This window comes from Pseudoliparis swirei, chromosome 13 (assembly GCF_029220125.1).
Source record: "Pseudoliparis swirei isolate HS2019 ecotype Mariana Trench chromosome 13, NWPU_hadal_v1, whole genome shotgun sequence".
Classification (NCBI taxonomy): Eukaryota; Metazoa; Chordata; class Actinopteri; order Perciformes; family Liparidae; genus Pseudoliparis; species Pseudoliparis swirei.
In genome coordinates this window covers 9072354-9093418 of record NC_079400.1, presented here as the reverse complement: position 1 = coordinate 9093418, position 21065 = coordinate 9072354, and the positions used below count along the sequence as shown (strand labels likewise).

The 21065-nt window shown below is 46.2% G+C and overlaps 1 protein-coding gene across 1 annotated transcript in view; it reads right to left on the bottom strand.

Moving 5' to 3' along the window:
• Window positions 1-300: 300 nt before the first annotated feature.
• Window positions 301-21065, bottom strand: part of si:ch211-216b21.2 (heparan sulfate glucosamine 3-O-sulfotransferase 3A1) — a 33802-nt gene continuing 13037 nt past the window's right edge. The window contains exon 2 of the mRNA XM_056429589.1: window positions 301-2480. Coding sequence (XP_056285564.1) covers window positions 1859-2480 — 622 coding nt within the window. The 3' untranslated portion in view covers window positions 301-1858. The remainder of the gene's footprint in view (window positions 2481-21065) is intronic.

The following is a 21065-nucleotide window of genomic DNA, read 5'->3' as shown; positions in this document are numbered from 1 at the left end:
AGTCCTCCGTGCCTCTTGGACTCGGCGGCGCCCCGGAGGCCGGACAGCGATAAGCCGAGACGACGGTGGAGATATGACCGCGAGACGCTGAGCCGTGAGCACTGTGATGAATCCCCTACGGTGTCTTGTTATCACACTCCAGATGGAATCATTTCCATGAGGAAGTTGAAAATATATATATTTCGAGGCCAGCATGAATACAATATTTACATAGAGCATTTTTTTTTTATTCAAGAAGTGCCTTATAAATCCCAACATCTTATGAAAACAACAGTCAGAACAGCACTATTAGATTGGTAATATAGCCCCCCCCCCCCCTCACGCCCAACCAAAACAATCTATATTAGGTTCTTCTCTGACGCTCACACCGAAACACAACATGGTTTGGAGTCTTTTGAGGCACATCTGCTTTCAGAAAGTGGCTCACAATACAAAGTAGACAGAAATTAGGAACACAACTCGGCCATTGTTCTCAGGCTCCCCGGGTTTAAAAACACTTCCCCACACACACCGCCCCGAGGCAAGGAAGGCCAGTGACATCAAGTGGATTCGATTCTCGAGGAGGCATGTTGAGGAAATTTGAGTCACAGTTTGGGAAGGAGTCGCCGTTGCTTGAATAACAACAAGTGCTGTCTTTGCCTTGTCTTCGTGAGCTGAAGGTGGGCGAGCGACCCTCAGAGAAAACAAACCCGCGGCTCCGGCCCCGGAAGCCAGGCGGAGACGAGCGTCCCCAACACCGGAGAGCAACGCAACGTTCGGAACGGAAAAAAACCTGAAATTAAAATGAGGATAACATGTTTTTTAGTTTAAAAAAGAAAAGAAAAAGTTATTCAACATACATGTAGCTTGTGTACTTCTCGAATAAATAGATTTCAAAAATACATATATTTTCATTTTCATCTTTTTTTTGCTAGAAACATTTTCAAATTTGAAAGCAGCTATGTATGTTTAAAATATGGCATTAAAACACTTATCAAAAGCCCCTGGAAACAATGTCACCCATCTTCGTAAAGAAGCACTGCATACAACATTTCTGTGTCGCGGCCGAGGACTACAAACTGGGAGAATACTTCAGATAGTGCAGGGACGCAGATCCTTCAACAACTCGACATGTTTTTAGAAGAAAACATCTCCATGATTGTGGAGGCAGCTCTGACAATGAAAACATTTGACATATTGCATATCTGGGAGCCTCCCTCTCTCCTGTAACATATTGCTTAGGGTTAGTGCTGAGGACGGAGTACTAGAAACACTGTTTGGGGGTTGAAGTCATATTATTTGGAGGAAAATAGTTGTAATATTTCATGAATAAAATCCAATATTTTGAGAAAATCTCAGATATTTTGGCGAAAATCTTTTACGAATACTTACTGTGACATGTTGGTTGTTATGTTCTCGAATATATATTTATATATTATGTGAACTATGTTGTGGATTTAAAACAAACCCTATTAAATACTTACATTTTAATCTTATATTTGACTAGAATAATGTCTCGCAAAGTCATATAATAAGTATGAGGTAAGAATAATAATAGAATAGAATAAGTTAGAACTTTTATGCAAAAATGTTATGATTTCAAGAACCCAAATAAAATACATATGCTTGATACAATTAGTTTAGCATTGCCAGTCCCTCCATAAATACTATAAATATCTTTCTTTGCTTGCCAAAACCCGATTTCACATAATATTAAACTTGTTTTTCTTACAGTTTACAATTTAATTCCATTAAAATTGTAATACGAGCCAGGTCTCTTGTAAGATAATGACTTTTTTGGAAAATATAATTTCCCCCCTGTAGAGTGGTCCTAATACTCCGCGACAGTAATTCTAAGAGTCCTCAGTGTAAAACACATTCAGTCCTCCCAGCCAAAGAAGCGCCCCGTCATCTGGTAGAACTTCATGTTGAAGGGCCGGTAGAAGTCCCGTAGCCTCTGCACCACCTCGGGGTCAATGTTGGGGTGGGTCCGCCCTTTGGTTTTGCCCAGGCAGTGGGGCTTGCTGCTGCCCTCGGCCTTCTTGAGGCACGGGAAACCCTTGGTCTGGTTGAAGTAAAAGTGTTTGTCTGTGATGATCCTCTTGAGCCCCAGGAAGTCCTGCACGCGGCCCAGCTCTCCGGCCGGGTCGCTGATCAGCCGCTCGCCGCTCACGAACAGGATCTTCTCCATGGGGAAGTACTGCAGCCAGTTGTCCAGGTGCTTGGCGTAGATGCCGATCTGGATGGCGCTCCACGAGGTGTCGATGAGCCCCGTAGTCCTGTTTTTGAAGGTGAGGCTCTCGAAAGAGGGAATGTCGGGCTTCTTGGACAGCGTCTGCGTGTAGTCCGAGATGGCCCTGGTGACGGGGTCCCTCACGACCACGATCAGCTTGGTGTCCCGGGACATGGCGGCGATCCTGGCCGGAGCCTCTCTGGTCACAAAGTAGCTGGGGGTTTTCTCCATGGTGATCTGGCCCTCCAGAGTCTTGGGCATCAGCTCCCTGAGAGGAGAAAAAGACAGGAAAAAGGAAGTGAGACGTTTGTTTGACCTGCACTGAACCGCACGGACCACCTGTTGCAGTTATACAGCCGCTCCTATTACATTAACAACCGGACCGCTATGTCATCAGAAAATGTCGTTGAATCCAATCAATCCAGAATCACACTGGAAACGGTTTGTTTGCAGTGGGGCATTTATTTGATCTCTATCAAGTGTCTTTGAGCTCAATTGGCTCTCAAGAGGTGTGACCAAGTGTTGATTTGCAGTTGTTGGCACCGCACCGTGCTCCGGATGACATTCTTGTGGTGATGGTATGCAGATGCTACATCAAGTGTTCCTTCATGTAGCCCGAGGGCTTATGGAATCAAGGAAACTCCCCGGGGTCCACTTTGAAAGGGAGTATTCTTCACCCTCATACAGAAGAATGTCGATCTCTACACCTGTACTATGGCTTGTGAAATATTGATATTGGGGCCAAAAGGCCGTGCCAGCATAATTAATCTCCTTCACTTGTTTCAACAAAAGGTGCGGGAGTCTCAGAAAGGTATTTCAGCATTTCGATCTCCCCACCGGCGGATAGTGAGAAATCTTCTTGTGGATTAACATTGAGTTGATTTCAAACATGCTTCGACATGTTTACAGGTGTTGTTATGAACAGCTGCACACACACAGGTCATAGTTTGGTATTTTAAATGAGGTCACATCCTAATGAGGTGCAGTCAAGACGTCTCCCTCAAACAACTGTATTATTACCTTCGCATTGAAAATGCAGAAGGTTATGTTTTGATCGCCGTGTATTTATTTATTTGTATGCGTGTTAAACTCAATTTGTATGCGTGCAAAACTCAAAAAGTATTGAACCGAATCGCATGAAATTTGGTGGGATGATTGGTTATTATCCGGGGACCAGTTGATTAGATTTTGGGATCGATCGAGTCAAAGTTCAAGGTCATGAACAGGTCAAAATCTTCTTGAATCGCATGAAATTTGGTGGGATGATTGGTTATTATCCCGGGACCATTTGATTAGATTTTGGGATCAATCGGGTCAAAGGTCAAGGTCATGGAAAGGTCAACATCTTTTTTTTACTATAGCACGATACATTTTTGTCCAATTGGCATGCAACTAATGCCAAAATGTTCATAATTCAATGCCCAATCTTGTGATATGCGACCGAGTGCCCATTCTAGTTGATTATATGTATTAGAGATGCTCCGATCAGCATTTTTGGGGCCAATCATCGATTACCGATCACCAAAATCATGATCGGCTGATTGCCGATCACTGCCGATCACAGAATGGCAGGGGAATGGTAATCTTCTATCTTTTATCCGACATCGCCGCAGACCCCTGACGCCTTTTACGGTTTCACGCCCTGTTGAACTCTCTCTTCAAAGTTCTTTTCAACTTTCCCTTAAGGTACTTGTCGACTATCGGTCTCGTGCCGGTATTTAGCCTTAGATGGAGCTTACCACCCACTTTGGGCCGCATTCCCAAGCAACCCGACTCCGAGAAGACCGGACCCCGGCGCGACGGGGGCCGTTACCGGCCTCACACCGTCCATGGGATGAGCCTCGATCAGAAGGACTCAAGCCCCCGAGCGACACCGGGCAAGCGATCTTCCGTACGCCACATGTCCCCAATCCGCCCGTCGGACGGGGATTCGGCGCTGGGCTGTTCCCTCTTCGCTCGCCGCTACTGAGGGAATCCTTGTTAGTTTCTTTTCCTCCGCTTAGTAATATGCTTAAATTCAGCGGGTTGTCTCGTCTGATCTGAGGTCGTGGTCGAATGAGGCGCCGCCCCGGAGGACGGCAGTGTGGCTCTGGCTCCCGCAAAGGGAGCAGAGGCTCACGGCATCTGGTTCGTCGGGTACCCGGTCCCGGCCGAATCCCACCCTGATCTCCCCCGATAACCAACCTGGGGCCCCCACTTGCCACTGCCAAGCTCCGCTCTGCTGTTGAGGACCGTTTGCCGCGCACGCAGGTGGGAAAAGTCGCGCAATTAATTTCCGTCACGCGATCGGCTTTTTTGATCGGCGCTTTTGGCCGATCAAGCCATTTTTACCAATATCGGCCGATCAATCGGAGCAATCACTAATATGTATCATATTATATGGAGCTTGAAAGCATCATAATGCAACTCAATGGAACCTCCATTAATGGTTTTTTTCTAGCATCATCAAGGGAAAAAATTAAGGCTCACGAGTTTTTACCTGAAGGTGTTTAGTTCTAGTCTGCACACGCGCGGTACAGATCACGCAGGAGCTAAAACAAATGATGAAAACGGGGCATCTGATTGGTGCAGAGACTCCAGTGTTTCAAGTGCAGTTGTACAACATTCCTTTGGAAAAGTCCCGTCACGTGAACTCGAGTCCAGCCACAAACTCACACAAAAAAATTAAAATTTGGGTAAACCAGCCGATCCATTCGGCCACGCCGCCCTTCTTCTTCTCCTCCTCCTCTCTCTCCTTCTGACCCAGCTGCCTTCAGGACTGTGACCTGAAGCAAAGCGGGTAAAAGCAGCCCATGAATGATTAACGCGCCCTCCCTCCGTCATTTAGAGCCTCTGCAGAATAGAGCTTTAAAATTCACCAAAGTACAGAATGCAGGCGTTAAATATTCATCTGCTTGGCCGGTGCCGCTTCAAGCCGGGTCGGGCGCTGACAAAGTGGCCCGGCCGGCTCCCAGGGTGGACGCCGTTTGCCCCCCCCCCTCCGTGACAGAACTCGAGACCAGAAAGGAGGGGGAGGTCCTCTTGGAAACCCCACTTCAGTCTGTTGTTCACAGGCAAGCACGAGGACGCCTTGTCAAAGCACAGCCCCTGCTTTCTTCCCGCCGGGTGTCTCTCTCTGATGTGATGGCACCGTTTTTATTTTCCTGCCTTTGCAGAGCGAGGCTGGTAAACAATCACGCTCCGTTTAACAGACACAGACCGGGATGAGACGCAGGGCGCGGAGATTTTTGCAGAGGGAAAGCTTTACACAAACATAAAAGACAACAGCCGTCATGATGAACGTGATGGCTGGTTTCACAACACCCCCCCAACAAGTCCGCCAAGTAAACAACAGAACACAAAGTTTTAAATTGCCGTCGAGAATGAGACTAAAGCATTTGTTTTGGTCTAGTGCAGCTAGGTTTAGTTTGGTAAACAAATGACTGTTGTCTTAAAACAAACCAACATTGAAGCGTCCGATCATGCCCAAAAATCATAATCCAGCGTTTGGTTGAGCTATCCGATCACCTGGACCGCCACCTTCTGCCAAACGTGTTGCTCTAAACAGCGATATTTATTCCTTTCAGACTCGCTAAAGATCTTCGTCACTTGAATAGAAGTTACGCTTTCAAGACGTCGTCTTTCCCTCACTCTGCCGGGTGACCGCGATGCGGAAGAGTCTTAAAATGTGCATTCTCTCTGCTGACCAGCAGGGGGCGACTCCTCCGGGATCAAAAAGAAGTCTGGTTGTAAAGTCTGCGAGAAAATTACTCTACTTCTCTCTTGATTCCCTCAGTAAACATTGTAAACTTGAGTTTATTGTCTGAATCACTAGTTTCAAGTATTTTCATGAGGTTCATTTAGTAAATTATGGACCACTGTGATTGACAGTTTGTTGCCGCTACCAAAGCTGTATGCGGCATCTCAATGTCCAGGACTCAGTTTATGGTCAACACTCCAACATGTCACTTTTTCCACCCTTTTTAGGAGACGCCATGGAACAAAACCACTCCAGTTCTGACAATGAACCCATGTCGGAGAGGAGCAATCCCAAACTGATGAAGGGTCACGGTTGCCGGGGTGACAGCACCAAGCGTGCCAGTTTTCTGTGCTCTCAAAACAGCCGGCGGCTGAGCTCAACGTATGAAGTGAAACGGATCTAAAAGCCATAAGTCAATACCTTCAGGGCAATGTCAAAACACATCCATGCTAAGAGTGGCTGAGTGGAGAGACGGATCACAGGGTCAGCACAAGCGGGGGGGGGGGGGGCAGGAAGCGGTCGATAAGTGCAAGAGACACAGGTGCACCGATGTCTCGACATCCGCCTGCAACATTGACCGTCGCCTGACCTCCAGAGTCCTCTCGGTATCTGCGACCTCTCCTGCAGCCGTGTAAAGAGCGACATGGACGAGGCTCATTTCCTCTCGCATTAGCTCCGCCCCCGAGAGCCCAGAGCGAGCCGGCGTATTGGTGCTGGAAAACAAACCCGACGACTCACCAGAGACTGTGACGCCTGCTCAGCTGACACGTCGATAATAAAGAAGACCGATCATTGACACGGGGTCGGGGGGTCATCCCGAGCGTCTCGCTGACAAGATCAGCAAAGTGATGATATTGGGATGCGCTCGACTTCGGAGAGAAGCCCTCGTTTTATGATGCAAAAGAGAACGTTATTGTTTTGTGAAAAAGAAATGAGCCCGTACGACAGGAAGCATCCATATTTGATGACGTGCGTCCAGCTTGTTCTGTGGTCGATGCAGCCGCGGCAGCGGTGTGTCGGTGCGAGGGCGACTCCGGGGGGGAGGGGCATGTTTGGAAGTCCAAGCACGGCCATAAGTCATAAAGTGTCTCCCGTATCCAGGTTGATGTACATTTTATAGTTATTAGGAGAATGATTTCAGGCCCATCTGCCTTAGGAGACAAACACTGATTAAACGTCATTTTGTTCTGTTTCTGGAGGCACATTACGAAACTCATAATTAAGAGTAAGTATTTAGTCTTGCACTTCTATAACTTGCAATAAAAAAGCTATTGTATTTCTATTCCACTCATTCTTCCTCCTCCTCCTCCAGAGATGTGGGTTGTGTTCGCAGCAGCTAAAGTAGCCTCCAGCCTTTAGCCTCAAGGAAGAGATGCAGAGTGCCCTCCACGCCCGCAGATTTCTTCATTTTCAAGCCTTCTCAGCGTACTGTCGGTATTTTCAATGACAAAAAAACTGTAAACAGACTTTGAGGTGTGAATGGGGTACCTTCCCCTTTAATAAAGAGTGCGAAAAATTTGTGTAAATAATGAATTCTCTGGGCCCAAGTTGAGGTCTTTAAATTATTAATTTTTTCCAACCAAAAGTTGAAAACTCAAAGAAATTATATTTCCAGAAATACTGGTTAAAACTGACAGAAGAGGGAAAGTAAAGTCCCCGTGGTTCCCAGTTTCTATGACTCGAGTCATTCTCGTAGTGTGTGCTGTGTTCGGCTCCACCACATTTTGTTTACTGTGCAATTATCTTTGGATCTATGTGGATCTGGTCCGGCTGTACCCGGGTCTCCGTGGATCAGGTCTTATTGTTCATAAATCATTTCATGCATGTCGCATTCCGGCGGATCTTTTATTTACGGCTTGTTTTGTATCGGTTCCAACGTTTTAAGAAAGCTAATTGTGGAATATGAGTTGGAGCCTGGACAATTTTGGGCATTCACAAACAAATCATATTGTTGATTCATTTTTCCGCGACCACGACCACACCAAAGTCTTAGAAATAAAGACCTTTTTTTTTGTTGGACAAAAGAGCAAGAAACTCTTTTTAACAGACCGACATTGAACCCCGCCGGGCTCTTTCCATTCTGCAGGCGCGCTCTAATGAAACTTTATTGCCAGGGAAGGTGATGTAACAGATGACAAACTGTCCAAGTGCTCGATATTTACTGCCGATCCTGCTTTGATGACTTCATCGTGCTGCTAAAATACGACTCCCTGAGCACACCGAGGCATGAAACACAGGCAGCGGGATCCACTCGTGAAACAAGACAGACCCAAAACCCAAATAAGAAACACGGCGCATGAACCCCGGCCGGCCTCTAAATTAAATTCACTGCCTTGGCACACATTTAAAGTACCAGAGAGAAGAAAATATACTGAGGTAATATAAACAAATGTTTATATTTAGGGTGACGAAGAAAGGTAACAAACAGTTTGTGTCCATGACAGAACACAACGCTGTAATTGTTACGTCATTCCTCTCATATGGAACCAACTCGCTGGAGGAGGATGCCAGGACTCATTCAGGCAGCTCTAATAAAAAAGTCCAATGTACAGAGTAATGCGCAGTGGATCACTCAACGTGTCCTTTGTAGACTCGTCTATAAAGCAAAACACTTTGGAATAAAGGGCCTGACGCATCACTGCTTTCGTTTCACTACTGAACATTATTTTACCCCTCGAACTAACTCAACTCTGCCCTCACACACGGGCTGTGACTCATGCCTGCTTTTATAAACGCCAAGAAGAAGAAAAAAGAAGTCCGAATGCGCCATAAGCGCTTATTTACTGTAAATTGGGTGCACGCATTATATGACAACATGACATTTGAATTGGTGGGAAGTAAAAAGCCAACAAGTGATCGTGCCTGAACGGCCCACTTCCTGGTGTTATGCCGGGTTCTTTTGGAAACCGCCTTGGACCCGGGCCAATGTCTGTCAATTGACGGGGAAATTGTAAAGACATGGAGGCAAGTGGGCATGAGTGCTGTCCACTTCTCCCCCCACAGGCCTTTGATTCATGTCCCCCCCTCTTCCAGCAGGGAGCCCTGGCTGGCAGCACTCCACTCCCACCGTGTTCCCCTGCCACCACCACCAGATAATAATCTTGTAATTGGCTCAATATTCCTTCTGTTTGCAGGCGAAGCGAAAAGGCCAGCGCCGCTCTCGGCGGCTTGGACTCACACGATATATTCCGGGTCAGTGGACGCTAGCGGAGGTCAAAGAGGGGTGGGGGGTGATTTAGAGTGATGGCTGCAGCGTGGTGAGGTGAAAGCCCACTCCTCTGAGCCCGGGGCACTGCTGCTCAGCCAGCGTTGTGCAGCAACACCTGCCCTGCAGCCCGCAATCACAGATGGCGCTGTTGCACACACACACACACACACACACACACACACACACACAGTGGGCACGGCAACACCAGAGATGGCAAATTACTCCGGGATTTCCACGGAAAACACGAATGAAGGACAACATGGCACGTTTTCCAATTCACCTCGCTTTGTAATATTTACATTTTTAAAGACAAAGTTTTGGCCAGCACAACGTGGCCTCCATCCGCATCTGGGTGTGAGCTCCCCGGCAGCAGTCGGGTCCGGCCTGGATAATCGTCTGTTTTATGAGCCCGGCGGTCTCAGACACCCAGGATCAGCCAACCTGACCATTTCTGTGTCACTTTTGCCTGCACACACCTGCACTTTACAGCTCAAAATCCCCCCCCCCACACCTCCTGGAGAGTCAAGTACTCCTACCACACAGCTATACAAGATGACTGCTGTCTGAATCACACTGCTGCAATAAGAGAAGAGAGCATCTTGAGTTTTCGTTTGGGCTTCATTGCTGCTAAAGGAGAAACATGTTGGGATTTCCCTCCCTTGTTTAAATCATTTAAATCACTTGTTGTTGCCTTCTTTTGCAATGAAAGCGTGCATAGCAGAGGGCCCTGTTTGAGTTTTCATCATGCTCATCAATTCTGACCATATTCTGACTTTTCTTCAAATGAAACTACATATTACGACATAGGAGGGAGCTTTTCGCATGGTTAGATTCAGATGTGGCTCATTGGTCCAATCCAAATGAGAAGCAAACTGAAATAGAAACATAAAAGCATTGTCAAGGCAATATCTACAAATCATCTTGTGTCTTTCTACATAATTTACTCCCAACGTGCATGTCGCTTTGTAGTGAAGTAAAGGACATGATTTTAAATGATAGTGAACATAGCAGGAGTCCCAGCTTGACTGGATCTGTCTTCGATAAGACTTCAGATTAGAACGTAAACCACGAGCAGCAGCCGAGTCCGACGTCAGCTGTCGAAGTTTAGATTTTTTCCATGCATGTATCCTCCCATGCTGAAAGGTCTTGTTTTAGTAGTCTGGGGTCTTTCAAGAGAACGACATAGCGTCTTCAGTTACTCATCGAGAAGGCCTGTCTGATGGCAAGATAAAAGTATGTTAGCCATCAAAAAACAAGCAAATCTATATCAGTATAAGTTTACGCTATATTTAGCATATTTTCATAGCTTTATCTGGGTATCAGACATCCCGCTTTGACGGGGAACTGAAGCTCGCTTCAAAGCTACAAGAACCCTTTGACAAAAACATAATCTGACCTTGAAGAACACTGGAGTTCTGCTCCATCGCTTAGTCAGTTGTTTTTTGTGTGACCTTTGAACTATGTTAAAATTTGAATACATAAGGAAGCTACAGACTGATATATACTACCGAAAATACAATGGACTTCATGGACACATTTCTTAAAGGGTGGCTTCTTGAAAAAGACACTTTTTTTATCAGCAATTTGCACTTTAAGTTAATTAAAAATGTAACCACAGTGGTCTCCTGGAATAAAGAGTGAAATCAGAGTGGTACATGGGAACTGTAGGGGGGAGGAAGCAATTTTGAGAGTCATACAATTACTAGATAAGAGTCATCTATTCTTGGAAAACAACATGGGAGGACAGGGACCGCTTTCCCCTGGGAAACGACATGGTTTTGATAAAGGCTAAGTAGGAAAGGAAAGAAACCCGGACAACACTGGGGACACGTAAGATAACAATGTCACTGCGGATGGAGAACGTTGAAATTGTCCGCTTTTTTAATAACAGGAAATTCGTTGTCAGATTGATGATTGGGTGTGTTTCAAATGAGACGAAAAAGGGATGTGAATGGTCTCTCGAAAAGCTAGCCGTGGTTCCGTCTGGCAGCGGAGCCGGAAATTAGACTGGAAACGGAAAACTTGTTCAGTGCCGTTAAAACAACTCTGTTAAAAAGTTCCCGGTGACAGTAAAAGACAGAGACAAGGGGGAATGACGGGGAAAGCCCCGCTGTCCTCCCTCCAACCGAGACGGAGGGAAATAAAATAACGGAGTGGTTTTGGGGGATAAGTCGTCACGGATTCTCACTTATCTTAAGATTTAGTTGCGTTGGCTTTTAGCTGATAAAGGCATTCTAATGTTTATAAAATAGTGCTGGCCTGCTGCCACTGTCCTTCATCACGGTCTGGCTACGCTTGGAACAGTTCTGCTACCCCCCCCCCCCAAACACTCAAATATTAGAGCCCTCATAAATAATGTCTGGAAAGAAAAATAAATAATCAGAACTACATGCAATTTGTTTCGGAGTGCACTTGATTATAAATGGAGTGCAAGAATAATATTGTATCATGCAGTGTAGTAAAAGGTTTTTTCTTTTCCTTTTCATCGAGTCTTGTATACATAAATCTTATACAAATAAATCTCCTTGATGGACACTCGTCTTACCACTGAGCATCGAGTTTTCCCTCCTTTGGTTCCCCCCTTTCTATACAATGTTAAACATTTATGGAGTTCGCCTTGCAGTGTGTTCCTATAAATGTATCAGCAGTATTTTTAACAGAATACTTTTTCTTCTTTGCTTTTCAGTGGAAGTCCCCGGTTTATTGCATAAGGGTGAAAAAAAGAAAAGCTTTATCTTTACGGCAACGCGCTTGTGAATTATTCACCCTCTCTAACCCTGGTGGGAGAATGAGGGAGGAAGGGAAGGAAGGAAAGAGGGGGGTGGCGAGACTGCAGGAAGCATCCAAGCCGTCTGAGGCCTTTGAGACTTCAACGAGCAGATCCAGACTGCATATCAGCAGAGAGGAAGACGGGGGTGAGGTGTGGAGTGGAGCGGGTGAGATGGGTGAGAGTGATGAGGGGCAGGGAGAAAAGAGAGAACCGAAAATAGAAGAAAGAAAACAGGTGCAGACAGAAATATCTTATTTGCAACAAGTATATATTCCCCACCCCTAATCCGGAGGGGAATATGAAAGTCTGAACCAGAATTCAAAGCAATCCATCCAACATTTTTTGGGACATTTCACTCGAAACCACAGACGTCAACCACATGCTGCCGCCGGCGGGAGTCTGGGGATCAGCAACATCGTGGGGTTTATCCTCTGGGGAGCATGAACATGAATGTGTAGAGCCATCCAGAGCCTGAAGTGGATGACAGAGCCACTAGGTTGCGCTACATACAAAATGCTCCTCAGCAGATCTCGCCGAGTCGTACGGGAGCGTCATCGAAAAGCATTTATTCTCTGCTGTTGAGTCTATATAGGTCTCCTGTAGCCTGAGGATGTTTATTTTCCTCTCGATGTTCTGCTCAGATCTCGTCACAACACTAATTATCTGTGAACATCGTAGGGGATACAGTGATTAGAGTCAAGTGTAAAATAAAAAATGCACATGTGGCCCCCCAGGTGGTTTGAGAAATATAACTTGAATCTGGATTTTTCACACGGAAAGGTGCGATTACATCGACATGTGATCACTCGAGATGCATTTCAGTGGCAGGTGTAATGAGGAGTGCCTGTGTCCGAGTTAGTTGAGAACAGATTCGGAGAGTCTGTTAAAACACGCAAACTGAAAGCCGGCCAGCTGAGAGGACGCTGTATTCTGTATTTGGTGATACATGACAAATAACTATATATCAGATGTGGCTCATTGGTACAAATCATGATTTATAACAGCAAAACAAAATCAAACATTTGAAAATGTGTTTCCAGGTATTCTAATAATTAAGGATATTTGAGTTTTCTTAAACTGTAAGCCATAATCAGCAATATATTTCAGTTGATTTGTAATAAAGAACTTCATCACAATATTCTAATTTTCTGAGACAGTCCTGTATATACAAAATATATCCCATAACGGCAGCTCTGCGTTGCAACCGATGTCATTGCATGGGGTGTATGTGTCTTTTAGTGGATTCTCAGACATTACTTTTTCATATTTCTCTGACCCACTTGTTCAGAGTTACATGGAGTTTGAGGCAGAGCATGTGCAGAGGACATTTGGGCGGGATCGGCTTTGGCAGAAGCTCAATGACGTTTTTCTTTCCGCCAAGTCAGTGTTCAGGGTCTCAACAGCTCGTGAGAGATAAGACACCTTAACTTGGGTTTAATACTGGAGCTAACTTTCAAGGTATTGTGATTGTCGAATGCTCGCTCACATGCTGAAGGTGGCTTCATTAGGAAATCCCAAGTGGTCTTTCTATAGCCCTCCTTATCCTTTCTCTAGTTTCGAGCGTAGACATAATCTGAAGAGAAAAATGAGCCACTTGCCTCAAACAGAAATCATTTCAATGGGTATTTAAATTTTACATTCAAGCCTGATTTGAATACGTTTCTTTTTTTACATTCCAAAAAAAGCGCACTGTCAAATGCATGCGAGCAAAATGAAATGTGAAATTTTTCAGAGCCAAAATGGAAGGCTTTGAGGGGACTGCTCTGCGATAATTACCCGTGACAAAAGGCTAGGGCTTTTGTCGTTGGGACCATTACCGTGGTGATTTTCAAGCTGCTGAAACATTCAATATAAACATTTCAGTCTGCTGAATATGCCGCATAGACTGTCGCTAAACAGATATGTATGAGCCACATTTCTGCTGGCACAGATCCCGCCTGCATGTGTTCTTCCTCACACTGTTGGGAAGAGGAGGAGCGGCTCGCATATTAGTGCTCAGGGGGGGGACATAAAAGCTTGCGATTTTAAAATGTGAAGGCTAAAGTCTGATCACTGAAGCCCAGTTTCAGATCCTTCTGGCAAAAAGACAATCCTTTCCCCGCTCTTGAGCATTCTCAGACATTAAACTATTTAACATTTACTCATTTTACTGGGGGCAAAACTCCCAAATTGTCTGCGTATTGTGTACGTTGGTGTGCCGCACCTTCATCTTCCTCCTTATATATTTTTTATTATGGGGGGGTTTTCAATCAACAGCCCCACAAGGACGTGGTGGTGGTGTTTATTTAATCCGCTCTGCCGCACCCGTCAGCTCTTCATCTGTGATCTAATGTGCAGTCCGATGGGCGGCTTATTAAAGCGTCTTGTTAAAGCAGGGATGAAGGTTTCATTATAGTTATCAGGTGCAACGAAACGCGAGCAGATTCAGGAGCTCGTCTCATAGACACGGAACAATCTACTTGGTCATTAAACTCTTGGAAACGCCCTAGAAAATGCAGTTTGAAAGTGTGGCCACGCCTCGAAAGCGTGTGGATGCAACGCGTTATTATTCATGCCGCTTAAAACCTGTATAATTATTTCTGTCAGTGACGCGTGTGTCCTTATCAAACGTCGCTCCATTAACCTATCCTGCTATAAACACTGAGACGGGAGGTTGCAAGGATGAATCTCAGTTTATTTACAATTCGGAGTAGCTTTTAACCCTCGGTGGTTTTACGCTGCATCTGTTTTCCATTACCCTGTGAGAGGCATGGCGGCAGGAGTCGCTCAGGCTTGTGTTTCACCACAACGGTCGACGAGCATCCAGTGGGGAGCTCCTGTAAAAATGTCGGTGTCGGGGTTACCGAGAGGGAGGAGCTTTTCAGAAGTCACAGTGAACACGCCGCTGCACATGTTCTTCTTTTGACAGCAAATCCCACGAAACGGCCAACATGTAAGTTTGTCCCTCGATACTTTCCGACTTCCCCGTGCCGTCTGTGGCACTCGGTTCCAAGCCCATTGGTTTCTTTCAAAGACATGAAACTGAAGAAAAGTGGACATTTTGTTGGACTATTTTCAGTCGGGGTGGCACGATTGTAGGATTTTTTTTCGGGGGGGGGGAGGACTATTTCTGATACAACATAAGTCACATATCTAATATTGCCAGCCATATTTCTTAACCAGTGGTGAAGACTTGTTAATCTCTCAAAAAATATACATATTTGGCGATTTAATCCACGGGACTTTGCAAAGGGAGGATTTCAAAGAAGGCTGAGGAAGAGCTGAATGTGGTGGCATGACTGTACTGTGTGTGTGTGTGTGTGTCTACATTAAATATTAGCCTGTGCACATTTCCACTAGACTGACATCTTTGTGGAGGAGATCTCATCCTCATAACCCAAATCTGAATGTCTGCTTTAATCTCACAACAATACCTCCATCTCAGAACCACCACACAGGGAGGCATATAAACGCCTCTTAATCATACAGCGGACTCAAAATCGTACCGTACTTTACCGCGCGCATCATAAACGTAAGAACCTGACAGGTTGAAAGCCTCTTGCTGGCGTACTTCTGAGAGCTCCGACTGTAAAACGCCTGGGATTTTTCTAAAATAGAACGACTCCTGAAAGAGAGTCATTGTCCTGTTCAAACATAAGCGTCTATCCCAAGCCAACATTAGTCAGGTAGCATCTCAGCCAGCAGACGGGCTTGGCACATCTCCCCGCTGTGAACTCAGAACATCGTTGTGTATTTCTCTCGGGCGCCGTGGACACAGAGAGCCGGTGTCCGTTTCAGCTGCCATCATGCTGAATTGCATTACGGTCATATTTGTTCTTCTTCTTCTTCTTTTTCTTTTCCGGTACTTTTGTCTCGGGACCTACAAGCAGCGGCGGGCGAGAAGCCGTAAAACACAGTTTCCATATGAAATGCGATCGCTGCCACGTAACGAAAGCCGCGTATTTGACAGTCGGCCGGCTTTAGGAGCACGAGAAGCCTCAAGCTGCAGTCAAAGTTAACGAGATAGAAAAAAACGCTGCAGCGCGTATTCAATACGCACAAAATCTCGGGAGCTCAAGTTTCTGCAAAAGAGAAAGCAGGGAGAGGCAGATAGTGAGAGGGGGGGGGGATAAGAGCCGAGTGTCTGGCGGACAGCAGTGTCGGGGAGTGTAAAAGTGATTACACTGTCTCCATGCCCTCTTCCTCTCCGTCTACCGGGCATTTCTCCTCCATTTAATTTTCTCCCTCCCTCCCTCCATCCTTTTGCTCCCAGGCTCAGTGGACAAAGAGCCTGGCACCGTCGGCATCGCTCTGCCCGTCCCCGTGCCAAGCCCCAGCAGGGCCGCCGCACCAGCGAGCTCTCGCCCTCCGCCCCCACAGGAGAGGTGGCGGAGAGTAGCGCGTATGAATGCTCCCTGTTATCGCTCCTTTTGACGTGAACTCCTTGCAAACGGGCTCGCTCAATCTCTCTTTTTTCTTTTCTCACCCCAGATCGCGGTGCCAGAGAGACACCGATCGAGGGCAGATGAAGATGATGCTCCTTTACGCGCATGTAGGAAGCTTTACATCTTTCATTGTATTTTTCATTTAGCCTTTTTTTTGGTTTTGCTTCTTCTTAACCCTTGTGTTGCCTTCGGGTCAATTTGACCCGATTCAATGTTTCACCCTCCTGTCGCCTTCGGGTCAATATGACCCGATTCAATGTTTCACCCTCCTGTTACCTTTATATTTACTAACATATTTTACCCTTGAGGTCAATATGACCCCAGCTATTAAAATCTCCAGAAAATTATTAGAATTAATATTGTTTTCCAAGTTTAAGTGTGAGGTACTTTATGTTTGTTTGTTGACTCCCGAAAGAACACCGACATTAAACATTGAATCGGGTCAAATTGACCCGAAGGCGACAGGAGGGTTAAATATTGAATCGGGTCAAAATGACCCAAAGGCAACACAAGGGTTAAAACATCCTGGAGAATTAATACAAGCTCGGTAATAACAAGTTACCGAACGGATTAACGCTCAACCGGGATGAGAAGGCGGGCAGGAAAGGAGCCTGGGGTTAAAGACATGGCGCTTGCATTTTCTCGAGGGCAATGGAACTTTGTGCTGCTCGTTTCTGGTGCCGTGCGTAAGGAAAAGGTGATGCTGGGGTGTGATGGGGGGGGGGGGGGGTGAAATCGCCACGCTATCAGCACCAGTCGCTCACAGAGTGATTGAAAGCAGCGCCAGTGAGGTGGGGCGAGACGGAGAGCAGGTTGTCGCTGAAAAGAAAAGGTGAAAAAAATCACCCGCGATGTCACGGAGGGCGAAAGACGACATCGAAAGGCTAAAGCGGAGCCAGCGGCTGCCCGGGGCCGGTCTGTGACCCAGAATCCAACAGACCCCCAGTGAGAAAAAACCCAGGAGGCCCTGTGACGTCTGAGCTAAACTGGCCCTGGCGCGACAGGGAAAACACCTCCTCTTCCTCCCTCCGCCGAGAGGTAACCCCATCTGGGAAGCCGGAGTGAGGGAGCGAGATAATATGAAGTGTAACGGAGAACCGCGGCATTATGAGAAGCCGCTGACAACGTGCTAATGTCAGCTCTCCGCCGGCAAAGACGGATGGTTTTAGAAATAGAAGGTAATTACAGGGCAGAGCCTCATTGTCGGGGTTCGGACAATGAGAATACTGTAGTGGAGATTCTCTTTTTTCCTTTTTTCTTCTTCTCCTCCTTCCCCCTGCCAAACAGAAAAGAAAAAGCCATTCTGCTGTAGCTGGAAAGTGAGAGACACAATCTGACACAAACCGCAAACGCAAATGATGTGTCTGTTTAACATAATATGAAACATCAGATGCTTCATATTCAGATTTATAGGAGGGTTTGTGCTCCGTGTAACCTGTAAGAAGTGCTGATGCAGCAACACGGGGAATCTGGCCTCACACCCAATAAACTCCTGCACCAGTCTTCTTCTTTCTTGTAATATACTGTATATATAAATATATTGTGCTGTTTAACTGTGCAATAATTCAATATTATTGTGCGTCAACTGCCTCAAAAAATAGAAGGAATACGCATTTTATTCTCATGAACTCAGGTTGAAGAAAATCTGTTCTTTCTCACAATTGAGAAGCTGAAAAAGGAGTTTGGTATTTTCATTTTTCATGAAACCAGTAACACCAGATATATTGACCGAAACTATCACGCTATCCAGAGGAATCGTTGAACTGGTAAAGCCTTGGAGCCAAAGAAGGCTCTTATCTAAATATATAAACTAACAGCTATCTCCACGAGGGATGTTGCACTTCAGTCTCTTACGAGCAGGTCTGCACAGTATTTATGTTTGGTCTCAGAGGGACGGCCCGTGCAGCCGTTCGCTCGCATTTGCCCAATAACGGATGTTCTAATTCTTGCTCTATGATTACTAAGCCGGCCCCAGAACCCGATCCAATGCGAGCATTTTGATGGCACGTCGGCAGATCCCCAGCACGTTGCCACGGAGATGGTAAATGAGGTGATCAAGGGAGGGGAGGGGACACAGGCTTGATGATTCATGTTATCATGAGGGGTTATTTTTCAATAATTCAGAATGATTTAATCGTCCTAAAAACACATTAACATTGAGGGAGTACTCCGCCGAGAGATAATGGCTGGATATGTGCGCCGTTATCGAGTCGAACTCTGCCAGGCTTGAATGACGAATGTGCCGTACACGCAGATAGAGGCTGCGGCGTGAATAAGTACGGCCCAAATCGCAATTAAAAAAATAAATACCGTGTGTGTAAAGACAATGACGAGGAGTGTGTGTGTGTGTGTGTGCGATCGTCCAAGAAGACGCAGCAGGAGAAGCAAACCAAAACGAAATGCATATTAGTGCCATTCATATTCATGACAGTTGAACGGAGGCCGTTATGAACCACTTTCAATCACATTTGCATTACATTACGCGCCCGGAATGCAACTGTGAACCTATGGAGAGAAAAAATGGCTCCGGAACAACAGTTAAACGTGCTCCCGCTCGAGTGAGTTCACGTAGAGAGAAAAAAATTTATCGAATACATTTACAGTGAGTGCATGTTTGTCTGCCAAAGTGTGCTTTAAGTTGAGTGCAAACACAAGTGTGTGTGTGTGTGTGTGTGTGATTGTACATTCACCTAGAGACTCGAAAGAGCTCCTCGAAGGGACCTTTTGTTGCTCTAATGTGCATCCAAGAGTCCATCGGGGAGAGCGAGAAGCGTTCACTGGCACTCGACTGCAAGAAGTAAAAGCTTTGTGGGTAAGGGGGTCGGCGGTGCTTTGGGGTGGGGAGGACGGGTGGGGGTCCCTTCTGCTGAATTTACGCCCTTGCCACGGCCGACCCGGTTTAAAAGCCAGTTGGATACGAGAACGAGAGACGGAACATAAGAGTAAAAACTGGCCTGTGAAAGAGAATATTCACTGCTGCTGCTGGTGTGAGTGGAAAATAATATGATGTAATAAATGGTGTGTCAGAAACCGACCAGCCACTGAGTCTGAGCGTGTGTGTGTGTGTGTGTTAAGGCCTCTCCATTAGCGCTCACATAACAGTTGGGAGAGCAGACAAAGAATCATCAATGAGGAGCACTCCAGCTGACGCGGTGCCGGGGTGAACCCTCGACAATATGAGCCTAATTACACACAGCTCACTCATAAGGGGCGATAAATCAATGCCGGGCGGCGAATCCCAAACGAGAGCAAAATCAATACGGTTGCGTCTCAATAGCCGTAATGAAAATCTGGTTGAGGGCAACGACTTTAAATCATCCACATATTGTCTCACTCTGGCGAGGTGTGAAACGCGCGTTCAATTACAACGTGACGGTGAAAGCACAACGGGCGCTCCGACACGACGGATGTTTGCAGATGTTCTTGTAATCAAAAGGGAAACGGAGCAATATTTCACCGTCGATGGAGGGAGTCGTAATTTATACGTGCTACTGTCTTCTGTGGTAGGGAGGGGTTATTGATGGCTGCGGTGCACGGGCCGAGCCAGAGAGTCGATGTGAAGGAAAGCTCGAGGAACAACATCTAAACTTGTGGGGGGGGGGGCGGGCTCTCATTTGTGTTCATCAAACTTCTCTAAATTGTTTGTATAATGAAATTACGGTCGCCGGGGAGACCTGGGGGGGACATCCATTTAAGCAGATAAGCAGATGAAAATAAATCCCTTTTTATCAAATGTGCGGGCGGGTTAAACACAAAAAAAGAAACAAAAACACGGAGAGATTTTGCTCCATAAATCGCAGTGAAGAGTAATCCGGGTCAGAAGAGGAAGTCATGTCTCACAGAGCTCTGTGAGACATGACTTCCTCTTCAGAGCGACAAACGGGCGTCATAATATACATGTCTTTGCATTTGTATCATCGTCTCCGCTCGTGCACATTGTCCCTCAACTAACACCAACATGGCTGTCTCCAGCCAGCATGCGACATTCAATTAATTTGGCTAAGTTTCATGCACAAATGTAACGCTATCTTACCCGATGCAGGAGGCGGGAGAACGAGCGAGACCCGTCGTTTGGTGCCAGAACATTTTGGTACGAAACCCTCGGGCATCGTGGCTTCAGCGCGAGGGACGTCACTCACGCGACCTTTGGGTGGGCCGTCCTCCTAATGACGTGTTTTCAGTCTGTTACTGAAACCGCTGAACGGAGGAATGCAGCTCTCTTGACGCGCAAAATGATCTTTTTAATTGACATTATATGTGTAATTCATGGAACAATTGAACCGGGATTAAAAAAACGTTTGTCTCTTGCCGTTGACCAGATATTGCTTCTCTGTTACAGAGAGCAGAACGATTACAGCGAATTCAACCAGCGGTCCCTGAAGTACTCCAACTAGAGTTCTTAAGCTTTCAGCTTGAACGGTTATTTCTTTTTCTTTTCTCAGCTTACGTTTTATTTAGCTTTCGTCTCATTTTGTAGTGGGAAGAAGGTCGAGGCAGATATTACAAGTATTACCACGTCAGGCATCCATTGGTGGTCAAATCTTGGCCGTGGGCTCTGAGCGAGCCGCGTGGGAGGGTCAATGAGGCGAGGCAGCGCTGCTAATGGACGTGATCACAGCTTCCTGGTGAATAATGCAGCCCTGCTAATTGGCTAGATTAATAATTGATGCGTTTGAGGAGGCGGCAGTGGATCGAGAACGTGCAGCCGTCCC